The 27,517-nt window shown below is 37.0% G+C and overlaps 1 protein-coding gene across 1 annotated transcript in view; it reads left to right on the top strand.

Annotated features, from left to right (window-relative positions):
• Positions 1 to 2,075: 2,075 nt before the first annotated feature.
• Positions 2,076 to 27,517, top strand: part of LOC126371348 (uncharacterized) — a 90,185-nt gene continuing 64,743 nt past the window's right edge. The window contains exons 1-2 of the mRNA XM_050016656.1: positions 2,076 to 2,236; positions 24,999 to 25,527. Coding sequence (XP_049872613.1) covers positions 25,161 to 25,527 — 367 coding nt within the window. The 5' untranslated portion in view covers positions 2,076 to 2,236; positions 24,999 to 25,160. The remainder of the gene's footprint in view (positions 2,237 to 24,998; positions 25,528 to 27,517) is intronic.

The raw sequence follows: 27,517 nt of genomic DNA, 5'->3' as shown, positions 1-27,517 counted from the left end.
ACAACCAATTTTTATCCGCTGGGGGGACACTCCAGAGATTATAATTACTTGTGGGCCAGTTAATAGAATTTGAGAAAATATTTTATTTATACTAGCTTTTAACCGCGGCTTCGCTCGCGTTAAATTCGAGGTAACACGGTTCTGCTGTCCTGATTTAGAACACAGAAGAGAACTCTCTCTTCTCTTCTTCTTATCTAGTCTGAAGTTTCCCACTGCTCAAAATAGAATATTATTTTAATACGCTACTGTAGACGTTATTCCACCCCAGCCACCTATTTTATAAGATAAAAAAAATAAAAAAACATATTTAAATTTTTCGTTGGTAAAAAAGAGACTATATACCAATTTTTAGCTTACTATCTTGAAACCTGCGAAAAGTCATACCATATAAAATTTTACCCCCTCTTTGAAAGGGTAGGGGCCAGATTACAAAAAAAAATATGGACGATTTGTTTGTTAGTCATAAATATTCCGCATACCAGTTTCAGCATTTTACCTTAAAAATTGCGGATTGCTCCATACAAACATCCACCCCCATTTTAGGAAAGTGGGGAGACAGAGATACAAAAAGTAGCCTCTGTCATTTTCCATCCCTTTAACTATTTCCACTTAAAAATCACATCAATTTGTCGCTCTGTTTTGCCGTGAAAGACGGACAAACAAACAGACACACCCACATATTTATAATATTAGTATGGATTCCAGGAAGCAACACTTTTCCCCGTGGTATAAATTCCGGCTAAGCAAATCGAGCATTAAGCACTATGGAGACCTTAAAAATTAAGCAACGACTTACGGTGAATTCATTCATCACAAATACGCCGAGCAGTCTAGACTTCAATGAATGCTGACTCAACTTATGACTCATTGATTCACCACGAGATTTATACCTACTCGTCTCTTTCTGAAGGAACTACTCCGGACAACTCAGCAATAACCTTTGCTCTATGAAAGTGACATACAAATGTAACAACGCTGAAAACAATCTAGTTATTGACAAAAACACGAAAATAGAACGCGCCATGAAAACACTACCCTTTAACACATCGGCGAGCAACTATTTCGGCGCACATCGGTGTTTGCGACAAGATCTACTATATTTTGAGTAGGCATGCTCATTTAATGAATACCTTAACCATCACAATATAGTATATACCTGTAAAGGTCGTCTCAATTTAACTTTCAATAAATCCCCAGCCCTCTATTACATTTTCCTAGTAAGCCCTCGGGTTAATTTTGGTATTTAACATCCGATCACAAGTGAAATACCAAAATACGGAAAAGTGTGGTTTATCTAAGATTCTCAGTACGAATCACCACGAACATCCGTGTTTCGGTTTCGTGTTTCATATAAGTATGTGTGTATTTTGTGTATGTTTTGGTGTGTTGTGGGTGTTTGTGTGGTTTCTCCATTGAACTTGCGTTTATAAGTACTTTCGTATTAATGATCATTAAAAATATAATACGTATATACGAAAACTGTTGGCCAATTTTTTGTTGTCCATATCGTCCGTCTTATGACAAACTGTCGTAACTATGACATTTAATTCGTTGATAGAACAAGTCTCACATGAGCCAAGTCAAGATTTTAAATGTTGAACCGAAATAACGTTGCCCTGAACAAAATGTCCAATATCTGTTACGACCGTTAATCATAAGAAAGACGATATTTAACGGAGTATACGCGGTATGGTAACTTGTTCGTAAGGCCTACCGGCGCGATTCATCAACTAGCAGGCTGAACAACAACTTAACTTGCACTTGACTTTTTCCTTTACTTGCCGTATTTTTTTGTTATGCAAATATGATGACATACACTGGTGCGTGGCAAAAAGGACTATAAAAATATAAATTACGTCTCTGGGTGCGTCACACAAATAAAATCTTCAGGCAATGAATCAGAAATTACTTTTTGTGAATTTTATGAGAAGAATTATTCGGTGTGATAGTGTGCGATGTAAAGATTGTGGGGTAAGTGGCGTGACGGGTAGAGCCGTGGGCGGCGCTGCTGGGTGCTGCGCGGGCGGAGGCGCGAGCCTGGCGGCGCAGCGGACTACAGCACAGTCGCCGCCGCCGTCGCGTAACCCGCACGCTCCCAGCCGCGCCAACCCGCGCCAACCGCGCCAACCGCGCCAACCGCGCCGACACTGCCGGCACAACAAAACTCTCCCGTGTCCTTGTATTACTATGTGCTTCTGATCGCTCTGCGAGGAACCGCTGCTCGTCACACCAAACTGTAAGTTGACAGCTTTTTCACTCACGCATTTTGAAGTAACTCAGAAACAAGACTTTTCGGCCGTAACGGCTCCTATACTACTGTTAAAAAGTACTAAAAGCACTTTTACGTTCAAAATAGATTTATTTTTACAGTTTCTGCATGTTTTACCTCAGTTTTCTTTTCATTTTTGAGGTTAATTTGCACAAAGTAGATTTTTTGTTTGTAATGTTTTAACGCTTACTGAATTATGACTCAATGAAACTATGAAATTATAGTGTAATTTTACAATTTTTAGTCAAATTTCTGCGAAAATAAAATTGTGAACTTTGACCTTTTTCTGCATAAATTACTTATAAGTGACCATTATAATGTTTTAGAAAAGAGAATGTATTGCGCTCATTTAATAAAGTACCATGGCGTTTCTTGGGGTTGGGAGGATAAGGACCGGTATTTTTTTTTAAGAAGTCCCTATCCGGTTGACATTAAATAACAACAAATATCGTACTAAAACAAAAGCTGAAAATCAAGATTGAAGTATTCGTAAATCTTATTGGAAGTTAGACAATAGTTTTCTTTTACAAGTAAATCCCCTTGACGCAGACAAATTTGATATTCGGATATGAGTATTATCTCTTAGACTAAGATGTGTTTTCCTGTTCATTGAACTATAATAACATGTCAGGTAAAATAAGAACTGTTCGTCGTCTGCTATAATCACAGGATTTATTTCGTTGAGTACTTACAAGTACTTTTAGCACAATGAGAATCGTAAATACTACTTAAGCTCAATAATCTGCCAATGGATTAATGTAAGTGTCTAGAGAAACTAAATACTTATTAATTGGGGAGTTATTTACGTTCATGCTGTTGCCACGTGAAGGGCCATTAAAATAATGTATTCATGAAATTAGTAAAATGTCACAGATACTACTTGAATTATAACCGATATATAAATTAAATATAAATAAACAGGCTAAAGATATTTAATAAATGTGGGGGTAAGAGTTGTTATTATTGAATTTGGTACAAATTAATAACATGTCATGTACTTAATACTGTAATGTAATTGATATGTATTGCGTACTTACTTACAAGGCTTTCTTTCTTATTTGCCATATAATGTTCAACGATTTAAAATAATATACTCGTAGTGAAGAATTCTATCTACACACACATAGATACGTCAACTCACGTCCCTTATCCGTAATAGTGTGAGCAGAGCCAGAAGAAATCAAAGACTGTTAATACGAAGTCAAGAGATGGATATGATGAACCTTATGGTGACAAAGGTTAAAGCCTATCGCCCATAACAATCGTCCATCAAGAGTATTCTATTAATTCAAGCCATATCTACCCACTGCTGAGTATATACTATGCCGTGATAAGCAAACTTTTTGGAAAGATTGGCATACGACCACGACTATCTTGGACTACTACTATTATTTGGAAGAATTTCATAAAAATAAATCTATTTTCTTGATTCATACTTTTTAAAGCATGATTTTGCCGTAGTCGGGTTTTAGTTTTTAAATTTTTATTTTATTATTTTGGGGTCTTATTTATTAAGACATCATGCTTCCGATACATGTTTTATGCAAGATTTGGAGATAAAACCTATCCGGGACATGTCTGAGCAGTCATGTTATCAATTCAATGTAATTATCGAGTAAATTCAAGGAAACCCTCAAGTAAAATACAGTAATATGTACGTATTTGGAATGTACACCCAACACACTACTATTGGAAAAAAAAAAATTTTTTCGTCCTCATTTCATGTCCTTTAGAGGGCGCCACATTGAATTTAGCGTGACGTCACGTAGCCTATAACCACCGGACAATCAAGACACTTCTAGTGACACCTCATTTGTTAAATTCTGACAGGTGGTTTAGAAGTTAGGTTGGAACAAAGCATACACAAATACAGACTTAGCTGTCAAACACATAACCCTCCTTTTTGCTTCGCGAAGTCGGGTAAAAATATTAGACACACTCAATTTTGTTTTTTTTATTAATAGATTTGAGTGAGTTTGACCACAATCCAGCCTGATAGCGATCTTAGCAATGCGATGCTTAGTAACGTTTTTCTATCACACAATGTAAATATAATTCTACGCGCACGCGCTTACGAATAAAATACATCATTTATTATAATTTACATCACGCTAATTAACAAACACTCAATTCGTTTACCTAATTATAAATATCTGCTACAAATAGATGCATTATTTTAAAGGTTCGGTTTTTGATAACAATTAACTTCTATTTTGTATATTAACTTGCTTATAATACCAGGTTTATTATTTTGGAACTACATAATTAAATATCGTTCATAACATTTTTTTCTAAATTGTACAGTTTCTAATTTCAAGTAATTAATAAAACTAAAGTAGTAAAGTAGTAGTTCATATGTTGTGCGCGATGCATAAACTTACGAATACACGGAATACTAGCTAAATACTGAACGTATTCTAAAATAAAAGGTAAAATTGCATAAAAGAATACAAAATGTAGACTTATTTGTATACTCTAAAGTATAGATAACGCGTCAAATGTTATCACGCACGTGACCGGGTTTAAATAAAGGTTCGTTAGTGTTTCATTCACTGCACAATGAATGGGTGCTGGCGGGCGAGGCTCGGCTCGAGCCAGATATAAACTCACACCTTTATATCACTAAGTGATATAAATAACAGAAAGGGTAACTTGCCACATATATTACACGTAATCCATATAAAACACGCTGAAAGTTCAGGAACCTTTTTCACGCTACGTATAAATGTTGCGTTTCGCAAAGTATAGTAAGCTGTTTTATATTGGCGCCGATTCCTGCAGACACCTCCTAATTTTATTTTAAGTTATACCCGTCATTTTCTTATCCGTCGGCAAGGAAAGGGACGGATGATTGTCAACAAATTAATTTTAAAACGAATAACCCGGGCGAATAAAATAGTCATCTCGCTGGTATACAATCCGTTTGACGTGCTGTCTACTTGACTCTGTCGGGTTATTGGCCGATGTAAAATTTTTAGACGGTTGTTTTAGATTTCTGCTTAAAGTTGACATGTGTTTGAATTTTATTTTAAGTTATACCTATCACTTTCTAAGCCGCCACAAATAAAAGGGACGTATGATTGTCCGCTGTTAGTTTGAAAATGAATTAATGACTAACCCGAGACCATATCTGGCGACAACCAGGACACCACCGAGCACTATTTTATGAAATAAAAAAAAATCAATCAATCAATCAATAATACTTTATTGCACAACGATATATACGAAGGACATAAACATACGAATAAAAACATAAGCACAATAGGCGGCCTTATTGCTAAACAGCAATTTCTGCCAGGCAACCAAAAAAAAGAAGGGAAAAAAAACTTACTTTATTTTAGAATTTTCCATTGAAGCAAAGATTCATTTTATTTAGCCTGTTTATACTTAAGATATCTTTTTTTCTTCTGAATCGACTGCATATAAACAAAGCTTAGATTAGACTAGAGGGTTTGCTTAATACACTAGTGAAAACCCCATCAAAATTTGTTTAGTGTTTTTGATTTGGTAGTTGAACAAACCCTTTGTGCCCCTTGCGGACAAACGGACGAAAGTACAGTAAGGTTTTTTCCTGCTTATTTGAGCCCCCCGACTCATTTCTTTTAAATATCTTCAATGTATATAAATAACCCTTCTAGAGTTTAATTATACTTGTAGTATGGATAACATAAGCTCACTGTATTCTCAAAGGGGTAGTCAAAGGTACATCCATCGCATAATGACAGTACCCACTTCACCGAGCTTCTATTTTAAGATACCTTGCGGCTCTTATAATTTAAATATTTGTCTAAGCCAAATTAGAGAGGTTTATACAAATTCAGAAACTGATTTTCTCCAATGAACTCCAGTGACAAGATGACTTCAAGGTGACAGTATGTTTTGTGTTTCGCATATAAATAAAAACAGTTTTATTTCCTACATTGTTTTAAGTTTACGCGGTTATTCTCATAATTAAAACACATAATAACGGGTTCTTACCGCGTTTAAATGGGGATATGAGACTCCCGATATTTCGACACTGTTGCAAGTGCCATGATCACGGGATGACTGATGAGATTGGAGTGGAGTGGATTGGTGTGGTTGGATTTAAACGCGGTAAGAACCCGTTATTATGTGTTTTAGTTTTATTTCCTACCTCTGCAATCAAACAGAGACGGCCTGAAAAATATTCGGCGAAAAATTAAGGTGAACTGCGGTGTAGGAATCTGATTCACTGTTTTACAATGCCCGTCAGAACCGCCGGTCAGTCACCGACCGACAAAATACGAGGACCGGCGACTATGACGGACACGTTTACAAGCGAGTGTGAATCGTATTTTTTTATTTTACTTTAAGTTATGTATAGCCGAAAAAACAGAATTGGTTTCACGATTCTCGTTGCAAATAAATGGCCATTTCTCGTTTTGCGGATTTGTTTGGAAACATAGTCATAGTGGTTTTCAATGAATTGTGGTGTTGCGAGTGTACGAGCGAACTCGCACATTATTATTATTCTACGCTGACATTTATTTTCATACATACTGTAAATTACGCAAACTAGTGACAAATTAAACACTCAATCTAAACGCACATGCCTTTCCTTTCCGGAACCTAACAACGTAACATATACATATGTAGGGATTACGACCCTACATATTGGTCCTTCGAGCCGGATGGCGAGGTATTGGCAAAATTACGTATATGGTGAGATGTTAAGTATTTGCTGTCGTTGCTGCTGCTCTGTATTTTAATTAACTACTTATTTACAAACCACTTTCTTTGTAACACCCACACTGGTTTTACTTCGCATATTGTAACTTGGTTCTCTGTCGCAAAGGAACACACAACTATAATACACGTAGTTTACTATACTTACTTAATTGCAATTCACAACACTTTAACTCGCTAGTAAGTTAAAATTTCCTGGATTTTGGTAAATTTCGTATTACGTTGTCTTGTAAATTGAGTTTCAGAAGGTAGATTCTAAACCTAAACAGCGGTACAAAACTTAGAAACGATGCGAGATTTAATTAAACTATTTGAAAAGCGATCCTTTGTTGCCATGCCCGTAGTGGATAGTCGACAAGTACTTGCGGCTTAGTGAACTAATACACCGACACGAACTTACCCTTTTATAATCTCGTTTGAATTTGCTCTGGAGCTGCCATAAATGTTAATAGAAACTTCAATTTTTAAACTGGGATGGGCTACTAGCTGTCTGACCGGGACCGCACCCAGAACACTCCATACAAAAATATTATTCTTATTATGTTGTCCTTATCTCTGTATTTTGTGTCCATTGTGCTCAATAAAGTATTTTATCTATCTATCTATTCTTACCGTATGCCATCTAACTTATAAGTGCGAGGGAGACGCAATTCCTTAGTAGCTTGAGGCCATTTAAGACTAAAACAAGCCACGTAATATCAGCTTTACAATTATTTATAAAGAAATATGTTTCAAAACTCACAATAGTTATTTAGTTCTAAACTCTAAGGCAAAAACGGGTACAAACTAAGTCTAAAGGAGGCTGTTTCACCATTGGCCAACAACAGCTGTCTGATGTCCTATCTAGAACTTATCTGGCAGATATAATTTTTCAGCTAGTAATGAAACTGACCCCAGTTCTTCTGTCGTGTGGGTTATGAGATCCATCTCTTCTTTTTTTCCAATACCAACATCAAACCAAAAAAAAAAACAAAAAATCGAGTATTTTCTTTTTTATATTTTTGCGATGGAAAATCCACGTGATATTAACTCAGAATAATGAGCTGAATCATCCTCCTCAGTATTTGTTACAATGTCACTTACCCCTGTACAAGTACATACCATGATTCTGAGTTGATATCAAATGGATTTTACTGTCGGAAAATTCATGAAAATTTTGAGTGTATTATTAAATTATTTTCTTTTCCATACTTTTGCGACGGAAAATTCCACTTGATATCAACTCAGAATCATGGCCTGAATCATCCGTCAAAGTTTTCGCTACGATGTCACTTACATCCTGTACGTATATCCAGATTAAACCATTAATTGTATTTAGAAAGTAATCTAATCTTGTGCTTCATACCTCAGCCGTACGATGCTCGGCTTCCGCTTTTTGTACATGTCAACGTGTAACGTACGCTCAGATAACATTAGCGCCGTAAATCTTTACATAAACCACACAGATGTACGAGCTAACAGAACATTGCAATGCAAATATAAATAGATTATTTATAAGTGTAGCTAAACAGCACAAATCATTATTTTACATACATATCTGTAGGTGTGTAAACGTATAAACAATAAATGTGGTGAGCTTATAAAGTAAGTCTTTTAAAAAGAAAATGAAAATTGTTTAGTAAATAAGTACATATTAATAACCAGCCGACTAACATTCTGTTCCAATTTTGAAGTCGTGGTAGCCCATTTAGAACCAAGGTAGAACGCTTCACTCTCAATTTGAGGTCTCAGGTTCAAATCAAAGTATAGGCCTAAACCAATGATTTTCGAATTTGATTTCGAATTAATGTTCGGATCATAAATGCTTACCACGTGCTCAGCGGTAAAGGAAAACATCGTGAGGAAACCCATATTTCCGAGAAATGTATTTCGGAGGTATGTGACCTAACTTATATCTATTGAACTGGATTTCCCTTAGCGGGTCAGCCTACATAGAAGCGATTCATTTAAAAATCAGTATTTCAATTTGACATTTACGCGTATAAATTATAAGTGCGTAATGTCAACAAATGTCAAATAGCATCATTGCGTTTTCAGATGAATTGCTTTCATGTGGCTTTTTTATACTCTCTCTAGTATATATATTATTAAACATAAAATCATTATTTAATAGACAATAACGGGGAAATAGCACCTTAAATAATTATAGATATATTATTTAAGGTGCTGTCATACTAACTAATATTATACTAATACTGATACTGGCACAAAAATACAAAAGCTAATTAGAAGTCCACTACAACTGGTAAAAACTGTAACCAAAAGTTCCGATCCCAATTAAAGGAAAATCTGACGTTTCGAATGCGGGATTACAGTGTTCTAGGATTTCCGAAAAAGAGTCTCTTAAAAACATGCAACTAGGACGTGAAATTATTTTGTACGCGCTGTCTATTTGAATCTTTTTTACATAACTGTATGTACTTATGCAATAAAAAATACGCACACAGAGTCAGCTGTTGTATTGTCCGCTATTCACTCGTCAGTCAATCAAAATTCTCTATCTGCACGTTCAAATAAAAGTGGTTGGGTATTTCAGCCGCTATCGTAACTGGAGTTTTATCAAGGTTTGTCAGAGAGAAAAATAGAGCACTACGCGTAAAACCTTTACAAATGTTATTCGGAATAACGTACTACATTCCAGGTATACGCTGGTAAAACGACTGATTGACTTGATTGATTCAATCATTGTATGTTGGATACATTCTAAAATATGATGGGTGAAGACCGTCAATCAGTATAATAGAAACTACAAGAGTAACAAGATAGATTTCACAAAAACATCGTTGGTCAGGGCACGTTCATGACTGCGATTAATGGGAAGAGTCAGGAATGAAGTAACAGAGTTGTTTAGCAACATAGAGCAACACGAACCTCCTTTGTTCAGCATTCAGTAACTTCAATTCTTTTGTAATAAAAATTTTTCTCCGAAAGTAATAGCAAAAGGTCCTAATTACAAAAGGTGCACGAAAAACACTTAAAAGAACTCAGTATGTCTCATTATGTTAAAGGCAAAATTGCTTTTGAATATTTAATCAATTTTAGAGTACAACTTTCTTAGTTTTGGAGAAAATGTTTCGAGTATCTTCATGGTTATTTATTGTCATACTTTTAAACGCATGTTTATTTATTAGCTACTCTTTGAAATGTGTTTTGTTTTTAGCCTTCATTAGCTTCAACTACGGTGAAACTTTGTATTTTTCTCTAGATCTATATGAAAGTCCAAAAGCAAATATTGCCAATACAACGAGACCTTTAAGAAAATGGCAGTCACTGCGCGCAAAGTGCAACTGTAGTAACATCAATGGCATAATACTCTATGCATAATAATGTTATGTTTATTTGCGCAGTGTCACGCGCGAACGTCATATGTTTCACCTAGATTCGAACATCAAGAGCCGTGCAAGATATTCGTAGTAGATATTTGTGAGCGCATGTAGGTTCAATGTACAGTAATAGAAAATCATATAATGAAACTATTTTCATTTGATGTTTTTTTATTACTGTACAATTAGGACAATTTTTCTTGCCACTTGTATATTTACTACTCCTTAAATATAAACAGATAAACATAGTCTTTTTCACTATGTATAATCTTTAACAGTGAGAAAACTCGTCTTACTCTGGTAAGACGAGTTTAAAAAGTCGTGCATGTTACGTCAAAAGCTTATAAAAGATAACCGCGATAACAGTAATTGAAAGTAAAATCAATATATTTAACTGCATTGATATTTTGTGTAATTATAACTTGACGGGGACACTGCCGTGTCCCCCGATACGTTCTATTCGAAAAACCTTTTACTTATTTAATATTTTGTAAAAAAAAGATGGATATTAAAAAGATATTGAAGAAATGGAATAATAAAATTTTGTTAGGTATCTACCTGATTTCATTTGCAAAGGGAAGTATATTAGTTGAAAAAAGCTCTTCCGCTAAAAGCTTGGTAAAGAGGAACCTTACCTACAATATTGTTTCGTATATTGATCAATTACGATTTTATCTTGACTTTTTTATGTCAGGTATAAAGTAAGGGCCTGTCCACATCTCCACATCAGAGCGCCATTTCTGTGAAAATTTAGAGCGCCGGCGGCGAAGCCCGAATCGCGACGTTTCACGACAACGTCAACGTGAATTTACACGTTATAACGTCGTGACGTGGAGATACGGGCGGGCCCTAAGGAAGCCAAGTTCATGTTTAAGTTGGTGTTGTAATAAAACATAGGAATCTATTATTATCCAACAAAGTCGTATGGTTTAATGTTATTTTCATGTTCATTTGCTTTGTCATATTAAACGCCGTCGCCTGCGGGCGGGGGTGACGAGATTTCTCCGCATGATTGTGCGAAAATAATACAAAACGATACACAAAAAATCTAAAGCGTTCTTTGATGCATCTGACCTTTAGAAATAAATTAGATGACTACTGCCTACTCAAAATGAGGGACCAATATAAATAAGTAGGTTTAGATCCCCTGATGAAATGCTAGCCTCTTTGAAGTAAGTTATGGTAAATAATTTGCAAGGTAAGTATTTTTTAATAAGTTTTATTTCACATACTAATATTTTTGATTATTCATCGCTGCTCAGGACTCAGAACTTCTCCACTGAAAAGGGGATTAATCTCTAACCATTATGTGTACGAGAAAAAACAAATACGACTAATCTCGACGCATGTGGATATTGAAGAGAGGTCCCTCAGCTGTACATACTAGACTCGCAAAGCGATACTGAAATGTACTCTAAACAAAACTAGGAAACACAAAGTGCTTTCACTGTTATCCATGAAAATAAGAGTTCACTTAAACTACAATTTAACTTTGAACTGAATAAAATTCTTGGAAGCGGCAGGCCACTTACGTAGTTAGTTGAAATCCTTTATACTGAGCTAACAAAGCTTTTGTTATTCCAACTCTGCATAGTTTCCAGAAAGTGAACAGACCAGTTGTAACTTAGCGGTCCAGCGGCCGTCTTTGTTCAAGCCTTCTCTTGCACCCCTCAAATTGGAAATTCAAGGTGTCTCCTCTAAAGATGTCAATGTCAATTTCGTTTGCAGCTCTACCGGTCCGAAGCGATCCGGTACTTTCAATCTATGTACTTGGCTCTTTGTCTGACCTCTGTATAAACCTTACATTTAAAGATTCACATTTTAGTTCAAGTTTGTAGGTAATTATTTACAGTAATGGATAGACACTTCTGTCAGTTTATTTTTACCTCATCACTACGTTTCTATCATTAATAATCCAGAATACAAAAATAACCGGCTAATTACACCTATTAGAATTAAATAACTAACTCCTTGTCTACAACACCTGGGAAACAAGTAAATGGCGTCGATTTTCCCGAGATCTTCGAAGAATTGTGGCGTCTCGCCATGAATCACGCTGCGGCCTATTAATTACGTTGTCTACTGAAATATTCACAGGCTCATCAGAGACTAGCGAGCGAAGCCGACACATACTGAGATACACCTACTGAGAGTATAATTAATAAGAGTATAGTGTTTCAACTTCAGACCACAATAGGTACCAGAATGGAAGCTATATAAGTAATAGTTGTGCCATTTACTTCAAAAACAACTTTGTTTTAAAACTCGAGGCCTGATAAAATCACAAATTTTAATATTAAACCTATTTCATCAATACTACGAAATACTAATGAAAACTTTCCGAGTGTTTAAGTTTTTATTGCTATGAAATTAAATGAAAAATCGACCTGGAAAATTACTAGACGTCTACGTCATAATGACATGACACTGCGTCATAGATGGAATTTTCTACAAGGGCTCGGACATCGCGTGGCCATTCACGGATATGCAAACAAATTGTTACACACGGTTGCTGCTAAACACGCTCAATCTCGAGTAATTAGTAAAATGTTCGCCGGACACGGAACATGGGACGTGAGTTGACTGGAAACAGCTCCAAGTACTGAATAAAACACTACTTCTATTCAATAACAGCCAATCTCAGAGCTCCGTGCGGCAACTATTGAAACTGAATACGGCTTGTTTTCTTTCAGTTCGCTCTTGTGAGTATGTATTCAAGTAGCTTAGCTTTAGTTCTGAGCTTTTCTATTAAGTCTACGTTCAATCATCATAATAACTCGGGGTGGTCCTATTTGCCTTAGTTTCAGATAACTAATGATTTATTAACAATTTAAACGTTTTCATTTATTATGTATGATTTGCATATTTATTTACTTACAAAATGAGTACACTCTTTATGTCACGTACAAATAGTGTTTTCATGTATCATTTATGAATAAAATGTGTAAACAAGATTCCATACTACTTAATTTTTTATCAATAATAATAAAATTTTACACGTGGAACCCTAAAATTCGCGCTCTGACGCAAAAATACTGAACAAAAACGTCTGAATAGGTTCGTCATTTTGTCAATCGCCAGAGAGAAAAAACAGTTTTTAGGCCTTTTTATCTCAAACTTCAATTTATAGCCTTTGAAGTCAAAGCAAATTAGACGTTAAATCCACTCGGGTCCTTTAGTTGTTCACTGGAGCATTTAGTTCTATTCGCAGGCCTTGGCGACAGTCGTCATGAATTTGGCCTGCTTATACCTATATTACATAGGTACTCTATGTACGAGAAAGGGAACATAAACACGTTACGTTCATTTAATGACTTGCTAACTTTACTTATGTTTCGTTACTCATAACCTCAAAGAAAGTGCAAAATCAATGTTCCTTCCAAAGATTTGGATTACAGTTTTTAACGAATGTAATACCATTTTCTGACATTTTACATACAAAAACTCAAGCCTATTTCCCACCAGAGTAAGGGAATTCTATATGCTTCGGTTCTGATGATGATGCCTCTCATGTTTCCTCCAGATTCATCAATCGTGTTATATACATACGACGGTTTAAAGTAGATCTTACTAAACTACTTTTAAGGATTTGACGCTGACACGTTGCCCGATTTTGTTTCTAAACTGTTCTTTTAATGAAGATACAAAATGTTATCTAGAATATTAGTAAGTACATGATAGTACACCGACGGTCCCGAGGAGAAATAGGTCGCGATTAATTTACCAACTGCAAAGAGTTTTAAATCGCAATAACATTTTTTTGGGGGTTGAAAAACTCTTTGCTCCCCTACAACGACTAAACGAACGTCCCCTACAACGAACGAATTGTGATTAGTTTAGAGCAAAACGGGCCACGCTGTGAAAATATCTTTTTAATCGCAAAAACATATCTGTTTTTTGATGGAACAAAAAAATTATGATTTTCGGATTTTTCCTTTAGTTGTGCTGTACGGCCGTCATTTTTGCCAAATTTTATGATATGAGGTCTATGGGAAGGAACCTATTACTTTTTGTTCTCCGACGAAATATATGAAAATTACGACGAAGTAAGTTAAAATGGTTATATTTTTGGATTGCATTGATTTAGAAGCTTAATAAGTTCAAGAGATTGTAAACATAAGTATTAGATGTTAATTTGAACTTGATACTTCCACGCGTTCCCGACAAACAAGTTTTGACAGACAGACGGATGAACAACAAAGTGATCCTATAAGGGTTCCGTTTTTCCTTTTAAGATACGGAACCCTAAAATCATAAACATATACTAGCATACGTACATACATACATAAACAGCCTATATACATCCCACTGCTGGGCACAGGCCTCCCCTCAATCAACCGGAGAGGGTATGGAGCATACTCCACCACGCTGCTCCAATGCGGGTTGGTGGAGGTGTTTTTACGGCTAATAGCCGGGACCAACGGCTTAACGTACCCTCCAAAGCACGGAATCATCTTACTTTTCCGGACAATCAGGTGATTCAAGCCTGAAAAGTCCTTACGAAACAAAGGACATTCTCACAAAGTGATTTGACAATGTCCCCATCGGGAATCGAACCCGGACCTCCAGCTCGTGAGCTTATCGCTCTAACCACTAGACCACGGAGGCTGTTAGCATACACAAAGCAAACAAACATACTAGCGATGAGCTACTAATCACGACCCGTTTGATATAATATATTAGATTTGCCGCAGATGGCATAAACTACTTGGCCGGACAAATAGGGAGCGCTGAAGGCTCATCCGGTACAAAATTAAAATCTGTCACATACAATACACCATTATGTATCTTTTACAACCAATAGGTACCAATACTTTTTGAAACTGCTCTTGCCCACTTTCGGCTCTGCCTATAATGATAACGAACGTGAGTCCATATATGTTATTTGATTAGCATTACTTATAAAACATTTTTACAAAAAGCGTTTTTACTCTTGTAAGGAGGTTCGTTTAAGAGCCGTCTGCCACACGTTTTATTATCCATAATTTACGTTATTTCTATGGCTTCGACAGTTTACATCGTTCGAAGAGTACACATTGCTCGCTGATAACCTTCAATAGCTGTTTGTCTGCGTGGTCAACAGCCTATACTTTGACTATATCTGTCATCACACTATACTCAAGCAAACATGAACAAGGACAGCTATTTATGAAAACAAATCATTCAAGACAGGTATCATAAAGGTATTTTTGTTCGTCTAATAAATTCTATAATAACAAGTAAACCTACTGTTGATACCTACTATTCAATTGATAGTTGGACTTTGTGACATTTTTATTCACAGTTCGGATGGTATTCGCATCGCGTAGCACACTCGTAGTACGCGTAGCAGGTTGCCTCGTAGCACGATTTATATCGAAACTATGTCGAAGAGCAAATTGGCAGCGCCTGCACGTGGGAGATATTTTGTCCAAAATTCTTCACCTGCTCGTAGTTACCTCCAAGGAAATTTGAAAATTATTGCCAAACAATTAGCTCATTTCAATTTCAAAGTACCAATATTTAAATGCTTCTCTGAGATACGACTAATATATTAGGACGGAAAATCAACACTGAGGCTTGACGGAGTCATGATTTATTTACAGGCAGGCAGGCAGGCAGGTAGATTTGCCTTTCGACGTGCTGCGGTCACAAAGGGTATGGATTTTGAACCTGTGAGACCTTCCTAAATGGATTCTGAGGGTTGACCCGTTTCGACAAGTTAATCTTAATACCGGAGGCAAATGCATAGCGTAGTGGTGTAAGCTCTCTGCAAACGTTTAGTCGAGGGAGGGCTCTATGTGATTTGTGGTTTTTGCCCGCGCAAACAAGAGTGGGAGCGGGCGGCGAGCGAGCCGTGACTGCCGCCGGCCCCGGCCCCGCTGCCGACCCCGCCGGCGGCGGCGCCCGCTGACCAACTGTATACGTAACTTAATTCTAACCGCCGCTCCACACACAACTGTTAACACAAAACTTTTGATTCTAAAGAGAACCGTATCAAATAGCTTAAATTCTTGAATATTATTCTTGTAACCATAAGAGTTTAGACCGATAGTTACATAATTATACATTTTCAATGAACATGAAAATAGTAACTAATTACCTATAAGGAAACAAAATTGTATAGTTAATTAACAAACTTACAAAGTTACTCGTACTACCTAATTTTACCTACAATTATCTGAATTTTTGAGGCTTCTAAACATTTTATCAAAGAATGAAGAATTTACATTTTGATCACAATTTTCCGCAGAGCTAGTTTGTTTCCATCGACTAGAAATTGAGCCCGGATCGAATTTTAATTATCTCGTACGGTGGAATTCACTCATGGAGTTTGTCGCAAAAAATAATTGGAAGCATACATTACAGCCACAAACGCTTTCCATCCCAGGCTCAAAGATACACAAATTAGTGTATATCTGAGTTTCAATGTCATTCGGCTCCTGAATATGGATATTATGTTTTCATTTAGCCTGCGGCCCTCTCGCGGTTAGCGTTGAAAGATCTTATGTAATAACACAGGAAACTTTGTGCGAATATTAATCAACGCTACATTATAATCTCATTTTTGTAATCGGATTAGGAGAATGTCAGTTGTATTTCAGAACATTAATTGTGTAATGAGAAAAGTTGAACCGCGTAATCTGCAGGTTAATTATCTGTGTTGTGAGGTGCGGTGGGAGGGTTCCCGCGGGATGGTGCAATTGGAATTAGTGTGAGGATATGTGTGAGCGGCGTGTAGTGTTGGGAGCGAGACAGTGTGGTCGTGACGCGTGGAGACGCGGCGGCGGCGCCCGGGCGGGATCTACACCCCACGCCCACATATCATTCACATCACACAGGAAAACACTGCGCACTATTCTTCGAATCATAAAACCTAGACCAGAATATACTAAAAGGTACATAAAAAAAAAGAACAATCGTTTCGTTCCGCGCCAATTTTAATTAGTTTAAGAATTTTAAGAGCTTTTCTTTTCACTACAATTTGATGAATACAGTAGTAAGCAACTGTTATGACTAATTTCAAAATAGTATCTAATATTATTTTACACTAAAGTTAGTTTGAATTATACAAAAACATTGAATCTTACTTAATACACATTTATAATTCAAATTAAGTTCTAACAAATATGCAAATATCTGCATAATAGGAACGTTAACTTGGGTTTTAATACACTTTTAATTTACCAGGAACCGCAAGAATTAGAAGAACATGGTGATGGTCATAAAATTACCATTTTGGGAGGAATCGTCGCCAATTAGGTTAGCGGCGCAATGTCTGCTCTCACACCCGCCGCCGCCGCCGCCCGGCCCGTCGGCCGCGCGCTTTCGGCTCGCTATTTACATACAAATCAACATACTTACTGTCTAGAAAATTATTAGCACTTTACAATTCAGAACATATTGAAAAAGCCTTTTGTATTCTATAGAGAGAGAAACTAACCCTTGCCGAAATATAGAAATTAAAAAATGTCACAACATCGTGCTATTCACAAGTTTGTTAGTATTAAAGCCAGTAATAATACAAAACGTTCGCAGATGATGTTCATGTTTGTGTGTTTACACAAACGACCGGTGCCACCTACGAACAAACTCGGTGGGGCGACGTTTAATTGTTTCCTCGATTGCAATCTCCCCCATTTTGTATAATGCAATTCCGGATCGAGACAATTTACCGCCGGCGAAAATCAACTTACCCACAAAAAATTTACTTGCTGTTGTTGTGACTGGAAAACTTAGCTCACACAAGATAGCAGAGTTATTAATGAGCGTCTCGTGAGCAAGCAGAATTTCAATAACGACGATGACGTCAGATTTGTTTCGCAACAAAGTAAAAGATAGTTCTGCGAATGGGTAACCTTGTAAAGTATCAAATTAATAATTACCTTAAGAAATGCTAAAAATGGAAAGGGATTCAACAAGAGTAGATTATGTAACGTTACTTTCTTGGAGCTTTGCATATAAGAAAGATTCGGAGCCAAGTAGGTTGCAAGCACAATGAAGGCAATCGCGTTGCTACGCGAGTTATTTACATTCAGAGTGTCTTGGCTTATTGTATTTTAGCATTAAGTGTCATCACATACTCTCCTTCAAATTGAAGAAGGACACCATATTAATAATTCATACTATCAACCTGGTCGTGCCGCAAGAACACAAACTGCATTAGATTTCTTGTTTTATTATATTATAAACTACGTCGAACCTACTTTAGAAATTAGGACAAAACAAGGCAAAAAGTCTTTGAATTAGAATTCTTTTGTGTTGTGGGAACGAATCAAAATATGCGAAAAGCGAAAGAAAATTAACAAAGTAATAGCTGTGTAGGTATGAAATTTGTTTATCAGTGATTGTATATATACTGTTGTACTTATTTTGAAATTTCGTATTTATTATTAATAAATTCCATATTCATAATCTCCCTAGCATTATCCCGTTTGTCACAGAGTCCGCTTACCTAACCTGAAGATTTGACAGGTTCAGTTTTTAGAAGCGACTGCCTATCTGACCTTCCAACCCGCGAAGGGAAAAGCAGTCCAATACACGTTAGATTCAAGGTGAGGTTAAATTGCATATTCATCCATAATTAATTACTTTATTAAGAAAGGATAGAGTTCTTTAAATCGATTACCTAAGTTAATATCTAACTGAGCTCTAAGCTCATTTCTGCGAGATTTTATCTGGATATTTCGATTAAGTAGATTGTAATTAAGTAGGTATTTTATTTATTTAGGACCAAGTATTTTCGCTCACAAAAGTTATATTTCATCCTTCACCCTATGAGAGTCCCACAGGAACTGAGTTTATTTTGCGCTACTGTTGCCGCCTGAGCAACTTTAGGACGGTTTATTATTAACCTACTACTTAATAAATAAAAGTGAATTGAAATAAAATTGTTTTTCGACATGAAATTCTTGAAAATACATTTATACTTATTCAGAAAACTGAAAATACAAACATATGCATCGTAAAAACACTAGTTCTGTTACAACAGAGTTTCGACTCAAGGGAGGCATAGATTCTTTTCTGCCGTACTATGTAGCTTTTTATATTGTAAAATGAAATCCCCTCGAGAAATGAACGCAGGCGTAATATACACCTGTTCTGGTTATATTGTATGTAAATTGGATTTCATAGGTGTAAGTATGTTTAAAATTTTCGTACGCGAAGTGTGTGTAGAGATTTTGTATCAATTTTGATGCAATAATATTTTGCTTGTTGTTATTCTATTTGTTCGCATTCCAAAAAATAAATAATTTTAAAGACATAATGGTGCTAATTCCTGTAAATACCATCTAATTTTATTTTAAGTTATATCTGTCATTTTCTTATCCGCCGAAAAGGAAAGGGACGGGTAATCGACAAGCATAAAATTTATGGAACACACGTCAATTTTAAGCACAAATCTAAACCAACCGTCTAAAAATTTTACATCAGTCAATAATCCGACACGTTCATTTACTCATTCTTCCTAAAATTAAGAGCTGTGAATCATCCGTCCCTTTCCTTTTCGACGGATATGAAAATGACAGATATAACTTAAAATAAGATTAGACGGTGTCTCCAGGAATCGGGGCCAATATAGTACTACAAACAAAAAGTCAACTAACTAATACAAAAATAAAATCAGCATACTGAAACGTGAAGAAAATTTCGTCTAAAAATAGAACGAATTAAGTCGTCAATTTTATTTTTTATTCGGGGACACTTTCTTATCCGTTAAGCCTCGATTAAGCAGCGCGTTGCGTGATACGTATAATTGAATTGAAACCCACATCAAGTGGAAGTATTCTGGTGACACGGAACGAACCGATTATGCCGGGTACACGCACAACAATGCCAATATCACGGTACAATTCCTCGACTCTCCATTCCAAGAAACAGGCCGTCTTTATCTTCCTTCTTAATAATAATTAATGATATAATAATACAGGTACGTTTTCAGCAAAGAAAAATACAAATACTTGTACCTAGTAGGTCTTTTTCTCTCTCTATTTAAGAGCTGCGCTCTTGTCGGTGGAGTAACCGCCATTCCTCTCTTCTTCCCGCCAAAACCTTCACCTCCCGATACGACACGACCTGCACCTTCTCTTTTATTTGTTTCATAAATGTTATCCTAGGTCTACCCCTTCCTCTCTTCCCTTCAAGTAGGTCTTTTTACCGTTGCCGAAAGTAATTAAAATTCAATTTTAAGATAATTTTTTTGACAAATTACTTTCATGTATATTTTTAGTGAAATTCTTAATATATTTTTAATAACTTAATTGACCGTAGTAGCCTCAGTTTCGAGGTATAATTATCTAATAAGTATGTAATTTTACATAAAAAAATCGTAATGTATACTTGCTCATACACATAGCTCGTATAAATGGAGTAATAGCGCCCGAAATAATATTACTAATAGTGCCTACTTGAAATTGTATAATAAAAAAACAGTGTATGTATCATATTCAGGCCACGAGGCCAGTGCGTCAAGACAGTAAGTTTCGACAGTGGGCGCCTTAGATTGTAATTTGGGGTTCAAGTCAGGTCCGTGTAAATTCAGCGCTCGACTGAAGATAATTTAATTCCTCCATTCATGGAGGTGCGAATTTGCAAGTGCGTATCGGAGGGCGCGCCCGGCCCTCCTCCCCGGCCCGGCGCGATGACGTCAACGGCCCACCGCCACCCGATTATAAATATAGCCGAGCCGATAGCACGCCACAGGTTTCGGCCCTTATAGTTCTTAGTATTTTTATATCACAAAGTCTAAAATACTTTTGCATTCTAAACCCGAATACACGAATATTCACAAACGAGATGCTATCTGACCTTGTACAGGTAACAAACGTCTACACGACAGCGACACAGTTCACAAGTACCTATTGGGTTAACGCGACTTCTTAATTCAATGTTCTTTGTTTTAATCGTAGTATTCAATATGGATAAGTACTCTCAAGTTAATAACTAAAATAACTCTTTCTTTTACTTACTTAATTATTGTATTTTCTCCGACAATTCTTAATACTTAATAATATTTCGTTCTTGGAGACAGTTGTATTTTTGAAACAAATTGAAATGTCTTTTTTTCGTTTCACTGTTACTGTAAAGAACGTAAATTATCTAAAAGCATCTCACTATTATCTTACGGCTCATTGTAGTACCTAACCTTTTTCCAAGGTTCTGCTTCCCTACCTCCGGCGTATCCCTTCACATTCATTCACAAAAGCTATTGATAGATATTGTGTTTAGTAGTTTATTTCTTAGGGGCATTTAGGTTGACGTAGTGGATAGTACCTAAATAGTGCTTCTTCTATCGTGTGGGTTGTGAGGTGAATTACCAACCTCATCAACCCTGGTGTCAGGGTTACTATTGAGCCGCCATAGGCCCCTGACATGACTCATAATAACGACTACGTACTTACATCAGTAAGTAGTAACCGGGACCAACGGCTTAAATAGTGCTACATCGAAATGATGATGCTAGGGTGAGCTCGTTGATAGTAGAACTGAAGACGTCAGAAGATAGGTAATAGGGAGATATTCGCCCGCACGCGCCAATATCTTGAGCTGCAGGACCGTAATGGACATGTTTACGACACGTAAACCAGTCCGAGTAGATCTAGTTCGTCGTAAATAAAGAGAGATCCATACAGCCCCACAACAGTAAAGATGAAGAAATCTTGAGATCAGCAGACACGAAATGTGAACGAAAAAACAAACGAATACTTTTTGAAAGGCCCTTCGTTTGTTTTCGAACAGAATAATATTACAACGTATTTTTAGATTTCCCTTTGAAAGGAAAAGAGGATGTCAACGTTGTAATTTTTAAATATTCCCGGCATATCCTTCAGTGAGGAAAAAAAAACGAAATATCTTACGTTTATTTACCCTACGTGTTCTAGGAAGAGAGGCAGAACCGATCGTCTTCTGTGATCTCATGCACATTAGATTACGTATTATGTTTTATTATTTCTTCAATTTAAAATATTACAATAATAATAAAAAATAAATTACAATTTGTTACCAGAGTATTTTTTGTTAAAGTCATAATCTTCGAAATTCAGTTGTCCCAATCATAAAGAGATTGCGTTTTTAGGTGATTCTCACACGACACCGCGCACCGCCGCGGTTGGCGATAAAGCGATTTAGGAACTCATTGACTTATATGTAATCCGCTAGCACTCGAACTCCGCCGCCTAATACGCGCGTACGAGGGGCGCTCGCGCCCCCACGAGGTACACCACGCGGTGGGGCGGTACATGAGCACTCTACTGCGTTACCTACTCGTTTTTGAAAATGGATTTCGATGTTGAAAGGTTTATATCGGAAATCAAAAGTGGCTCTGCCATTTGGGACATAAAAGGTTCGCATGACAGAAAAGTACTTAAGTACCTTAAAATTAAACAATGGGAAAAAGTTGTTGACTCATATTAGAAGCCAGGAAAAATACTGACGTAGAAAACAAAGGACTCGGTTATATTTACCCCTCGATTATTAACTTTTTATTTAACTAAGCATACCTACTTAGCCACGGGTCCACCGGATTCAGCACATTCACAAAATAATAATTGAATTCATCATTCTCTTTAAAACGTAATTTACCAAGCTAAATTAGGTAATTTATTTCGTCATGAAACTAGAGGTTTCCATGTGTGGAAACTATACTGATATTATAGTCATGAAATTAGTCTTACTCCGTTACATTTATACCCCTCATAAAATAAATGTAATATCGATATTATACGTGTAATAAGTACCTACAGTTTCGGCGGCATACTAATTCTGTCTAGTTCTACGTCTTCAGAATAAGAAACTATTTTATTCCGTTAGTTACACTTTGTTTTCCCGAATGTAACCCAAGAGTTTATCACAATTTGTAAAGGACTTTCACATTGAGTTTCCTGGACAAATCGGGCAAAGGACACGCCAAAAAGGTTCCACACGAATATTGGATGCCCACATAAGCTTAAATTTTCACACGTTTTTTATTGACAGAAAAAAATGTTTTCGATCGTGAAAAAGTTCACTAAAATCGAATTTACAGCTTTTCTGAGGACCACACGTCTGTCGAAATAAGATCAAACCCTCAAATTGAAGAGAAAAGAACCGCAATCCTATAAAGGCAAACCTTGAGAATAAAATCTACCAAACCTATTGACTTGGTTACTTTATATATAAAGCAAAGACTCGAAAGAAGCTCGAAAGATTCTACTTCAGTCTAAGAATAGAAAGACAGGTCGATATTATGTGTCTTGAAAAGCAAATTACCCATAAAGTATCAAAGGGTATTTGAAATTTAAATCACTAAATTGGATACTTAGGACGTCAGTATTTAAAAATATGCCGTAGAAAAAGTAAATCCCATGACAATGCGAATACCTTTCTAAAAAAAGTAAAATTATAAAATCCCTTTTTCGTATTATAAAAAGTTGGATATGAAAAAAGGTCAAAAGTTATAAAGAAAAAGAAGTGCCGACAAGAAATGTTGCCAAGGGCTAAAAACTCAATCGGATAGTAGATTACCGCTACTCTACGTCCCAAGGGCGGTGTTTGTCTTTTGGGTGGACGGCACTATTGTGAACCTATCCAGGAAGGACGTAAAACTTATGACGTCATTACATGCTAGGCTTTTCATTGACGGTAAAATGGTATGTCTGTCTCTCAATTAATACTCAAACGAAAACGAGATAATTGTTATGAAATTTATTCTATGAACAGATACAAACTATAATCACCGAAAATGGCCGTAATAAAATTTTATCACGTTGCGCATGTTAGGCCCTACTGGTCATTTATGCTTAAATACTTTAAACGACACTATGCACAATTGCCGTTATTTTGTGAATGATTTTACTCTAAACGCTGTGGTGCGGTTTTGCCTTTCATTTGTTTTGTAGAGCTTCGTACACAAACTTCTACTTATTTCAAAATGGGTTTTCAATGTTTAGACATTTTGTTTTGTCATTTTTTCATTTCATTGTTCAACAACTTTCTTTCAGTATTATACCCAACGCTGCCTGTCATTCTGGCCATGTGTCCTCACTTTACCAGTTATCCGCAATAAATTGCCAGTTGAAATTTTCACAGATTATATCGTATTATGACGAATTTACCAAAATAATAAAAAGAACAAAAAATAAGTAAAAAGTGGGGTCACAAATCAAAAATCAAATCAAATCAAATATACTTTATTGCACAGAACTAAATTTAAACAATCAGACAAAACACACATGTTGTTTTTCATTTATAGTTTTTGCTCTATGAAACTAACAGCAATATACACAAGAGTCACACCTGGTATGGTTATAACGCAAACTATACAGTAATACAACAAATAATAAAATTCTACGAAATGTGATTCGGACGACATAAGGAAAAATAAGTACTCATTTTGATTTGTACTAGAATAATGACCCCTTCGTAATCTTATCAACAATCCGTAAGAGTCCCGTCATTCGGAAAAGAAATCCAACTAACCTTTTGCGCACATGGGCACGGTATACGCGGAATACGTACTAATTTACGTGTATTTACTCTGTAATAACTATGTTTCCCATGTAATGTCACATTTATTTTCTTTTTATTACCAGTACCTTGCCTGTTGCGTGTGCATATGTTATTTTGTCTGCCCAAGGAAGAGGGGGAATCGAATACTGTTTGCTCTATTGGGTACAGTCAGAAGACTTCTGTCCAACACACTAAAATATACTTTAAATACTTACTATTGTAATTTGTTACAGATATAATATAAATCGTCGGTTCGCTATCGACATACCAATCAAGACGATCAGTGAGCTGAAGCGCAAAAGGAAGAGGTCCAATCTCCTGTCAGAGGTTGAATAATGTGGTCGGGCATGCGCCCGGCGGGAGAGCGCTTGCGGCTGTGTACTTAGTAGAAGGGGATGCGCGTGTGGTGGGGGGCGCGGGCGGCGCTAAGCATGCGCGTGTGTGTGGCCACCGTGCTCGCGGCGCTAGCGCTGCGGTCGGCGGCGGAACCCGCGCCGCGACGCCACCCCGCCGAGTGGCGGGCCCGAGACCTCGCGCGCTCCCGCCCGCTGCACGACCTCTTCGAGCCAGAGGCGGCGCCGCCCGAAGCGGAACGCGCCTACGCTCACCAGTCCCCCTCCCTCCCGTCGGCCTCATTGCACAAGGACCGCCGTCGCGTGCGCAACTGGAACAAACGTGCCCCGCGCATTCCTACTGAGATCGCCAGTCAGATGATGCTGCGAGCATCGCGCTCCAGTCGACCCTATGATGTGCCCCAAATAGGTGAGTTCTACTTTCTTTCTTCATAGCCTATGAAGATGAAGATGTTAACACAGTAAGAACACTATACTTACTTGTATTTCATAGATATCGACCAAAGTGAACTTTACCGGAAGGAATATAAGATTCTGACGACCAGATTACTCAAACCGTAGAGGCAGCCAATCATATCGAGACAACAAACACTTCAGGACTCCAATATCGACCCCGCCGGCAGCGTGGTCGACATTTTCCCTCTTTCAGCGCTTATCGCTTTCGGCCCAGTAGGGCCAATGGAGTTTTACAAATACAATCCTCTCAGACGACGCCCCTAGCCGAGAATCCCGCCCAACTGGGTATCCTCAGGCTTTTATTATAAATTTTGAGCCTTTAGCGCTCCCCATTTGCCAATAAGTAGTTAATGCCATCCGAGGGAAACCTAAGTCATGTCAAAAAAGTACAATTTACCACGTTCCACTGATCTGAGAAACAGTGTCGTAACGCCCGTCGAACTTTGATGCCGATCATTGTAAATATTGTAATCTTCTTGTGATTATAATAATCACATGAGATATTTTATGTGTCTTCTCTTCATACAATTTTACAAATTGGCGCGACGTGTAAATAGCAATATCGCCTGCCGATTAACAATTCATGTGGCATAGCACAGAGTGAGAGTTGCCATAATTCTCTTCGAAATCCAACTGCATTGTTCGACGTGGCAGTACGCAACACGTACATACATTGTCATGTCAGTCAGGTGACAATAATCGGTCTCGTATTGCGTGTGACATCCATGCTCGGAATGGCAGCTTTATAAACGAGCGAGGCGGATACGCCATTTTCCATAGCTTCCATGCATACGTGACTACACGTAAACTCTAACAGTGTTACTACAAAACAAAGACTAAAAGATAAACTATGTTTAAAATATAATCCGTACACGAAAGAAGTCCCGTAGGCCGCGGCGCTACTGTCGCAGATTCTGTATAGAATTATTATGACTTGTCAAGTTAGTTTCATTAAAATCCGCCGGCGCAAAATACTATTTCAAACCTAGTTTATTTTTAGTTTTTGTTATGTAGTAACACTGTTCCCATTCATCAATAAATGGCAATTTGGCCTAAAACACTTTCTAAAATTTTATAACTAATCAGTAAGTCATTTATAAAATTTCTCATACAACACCAGCGTGTCTCCTAAAACTATTACTTTTTTTTATTGAGATATTAATATTTTGTCTAACGTGCTACCGGCCCACAGTGGTGGCTATCGCGCGCCACCTCCTCAGAGTGAAAACAGCCGCGGCAGCCGATGTTCCAAAGCCGCCAAATTTTGAAACCCGTTCTCTGCGCAGTCCAGTCTAACGAAAGACTCCGACACGGAATGTTTGCTCGCGCTATTGTTAACACGTAAACGACATTGGGTCCAAATTTAACCGGTCCTACAATAAAACATGTTATATCATGCATTTCGATGACCTATCGAAATAGAAAGATATTTGAAACATTTTCAAAATATCCAAATTTCAAATGAGTTTGACTACTTACATTTTAAAAGCTGCTGTTGGTGTGAATGAAAAAGATGAATTAAAACGGTAAAATACACATAAGCAAAAGAAATGCCAGTATACTTACTAAAATATAAGTTGGTATCTTATATTGTGATTTGTATTAAATATTATATTGTTTAGGCCATGTTGCCTGATTTAAATAAATACATTTCTAAAGACAGGTAAGTAATAATCAACCTTTTTTTCTGTATACTTAATTATGATGTGTGTGTAAATTTTAACTGTAACAATTCACACTTCGAATCGATTTTCCATCCATATTATTGTAATCATCTTGGAATACTTGGAATGAGGGGAGACCTGTGCCCAGCAGTAGGATGTATATAGTGATAACTGCGCGGGGATTGACACTGCGTGACAGTGTCGGATGTCGGCGTCTTGTGTTACCTGCAACGACAACAAATGGCGACTCGCAGTAGGGATGCACATTACGATTCGATT

This window comes from Pectinophora gossypiella, chromosome 12, assembly GCF_024362695.1.
Source record: "Pectinophora gossypiella chromosome 12, ilPecGoss1.1, whole genome shotgun sequence".
Classification (NCBI taxonomy): domain Eukaryota; kingdom Metazoa; phylum Arthropoda; class Insecta; order Lepidoptera; family Gelechiidae; genus Pectinophora; species Pectinophora gossypiella.
The sequence above is the reverse complement of the archived record's forward strand: the minus strand, read 5'-3'. Positions and strand labels throughout refer to the sequence as shown.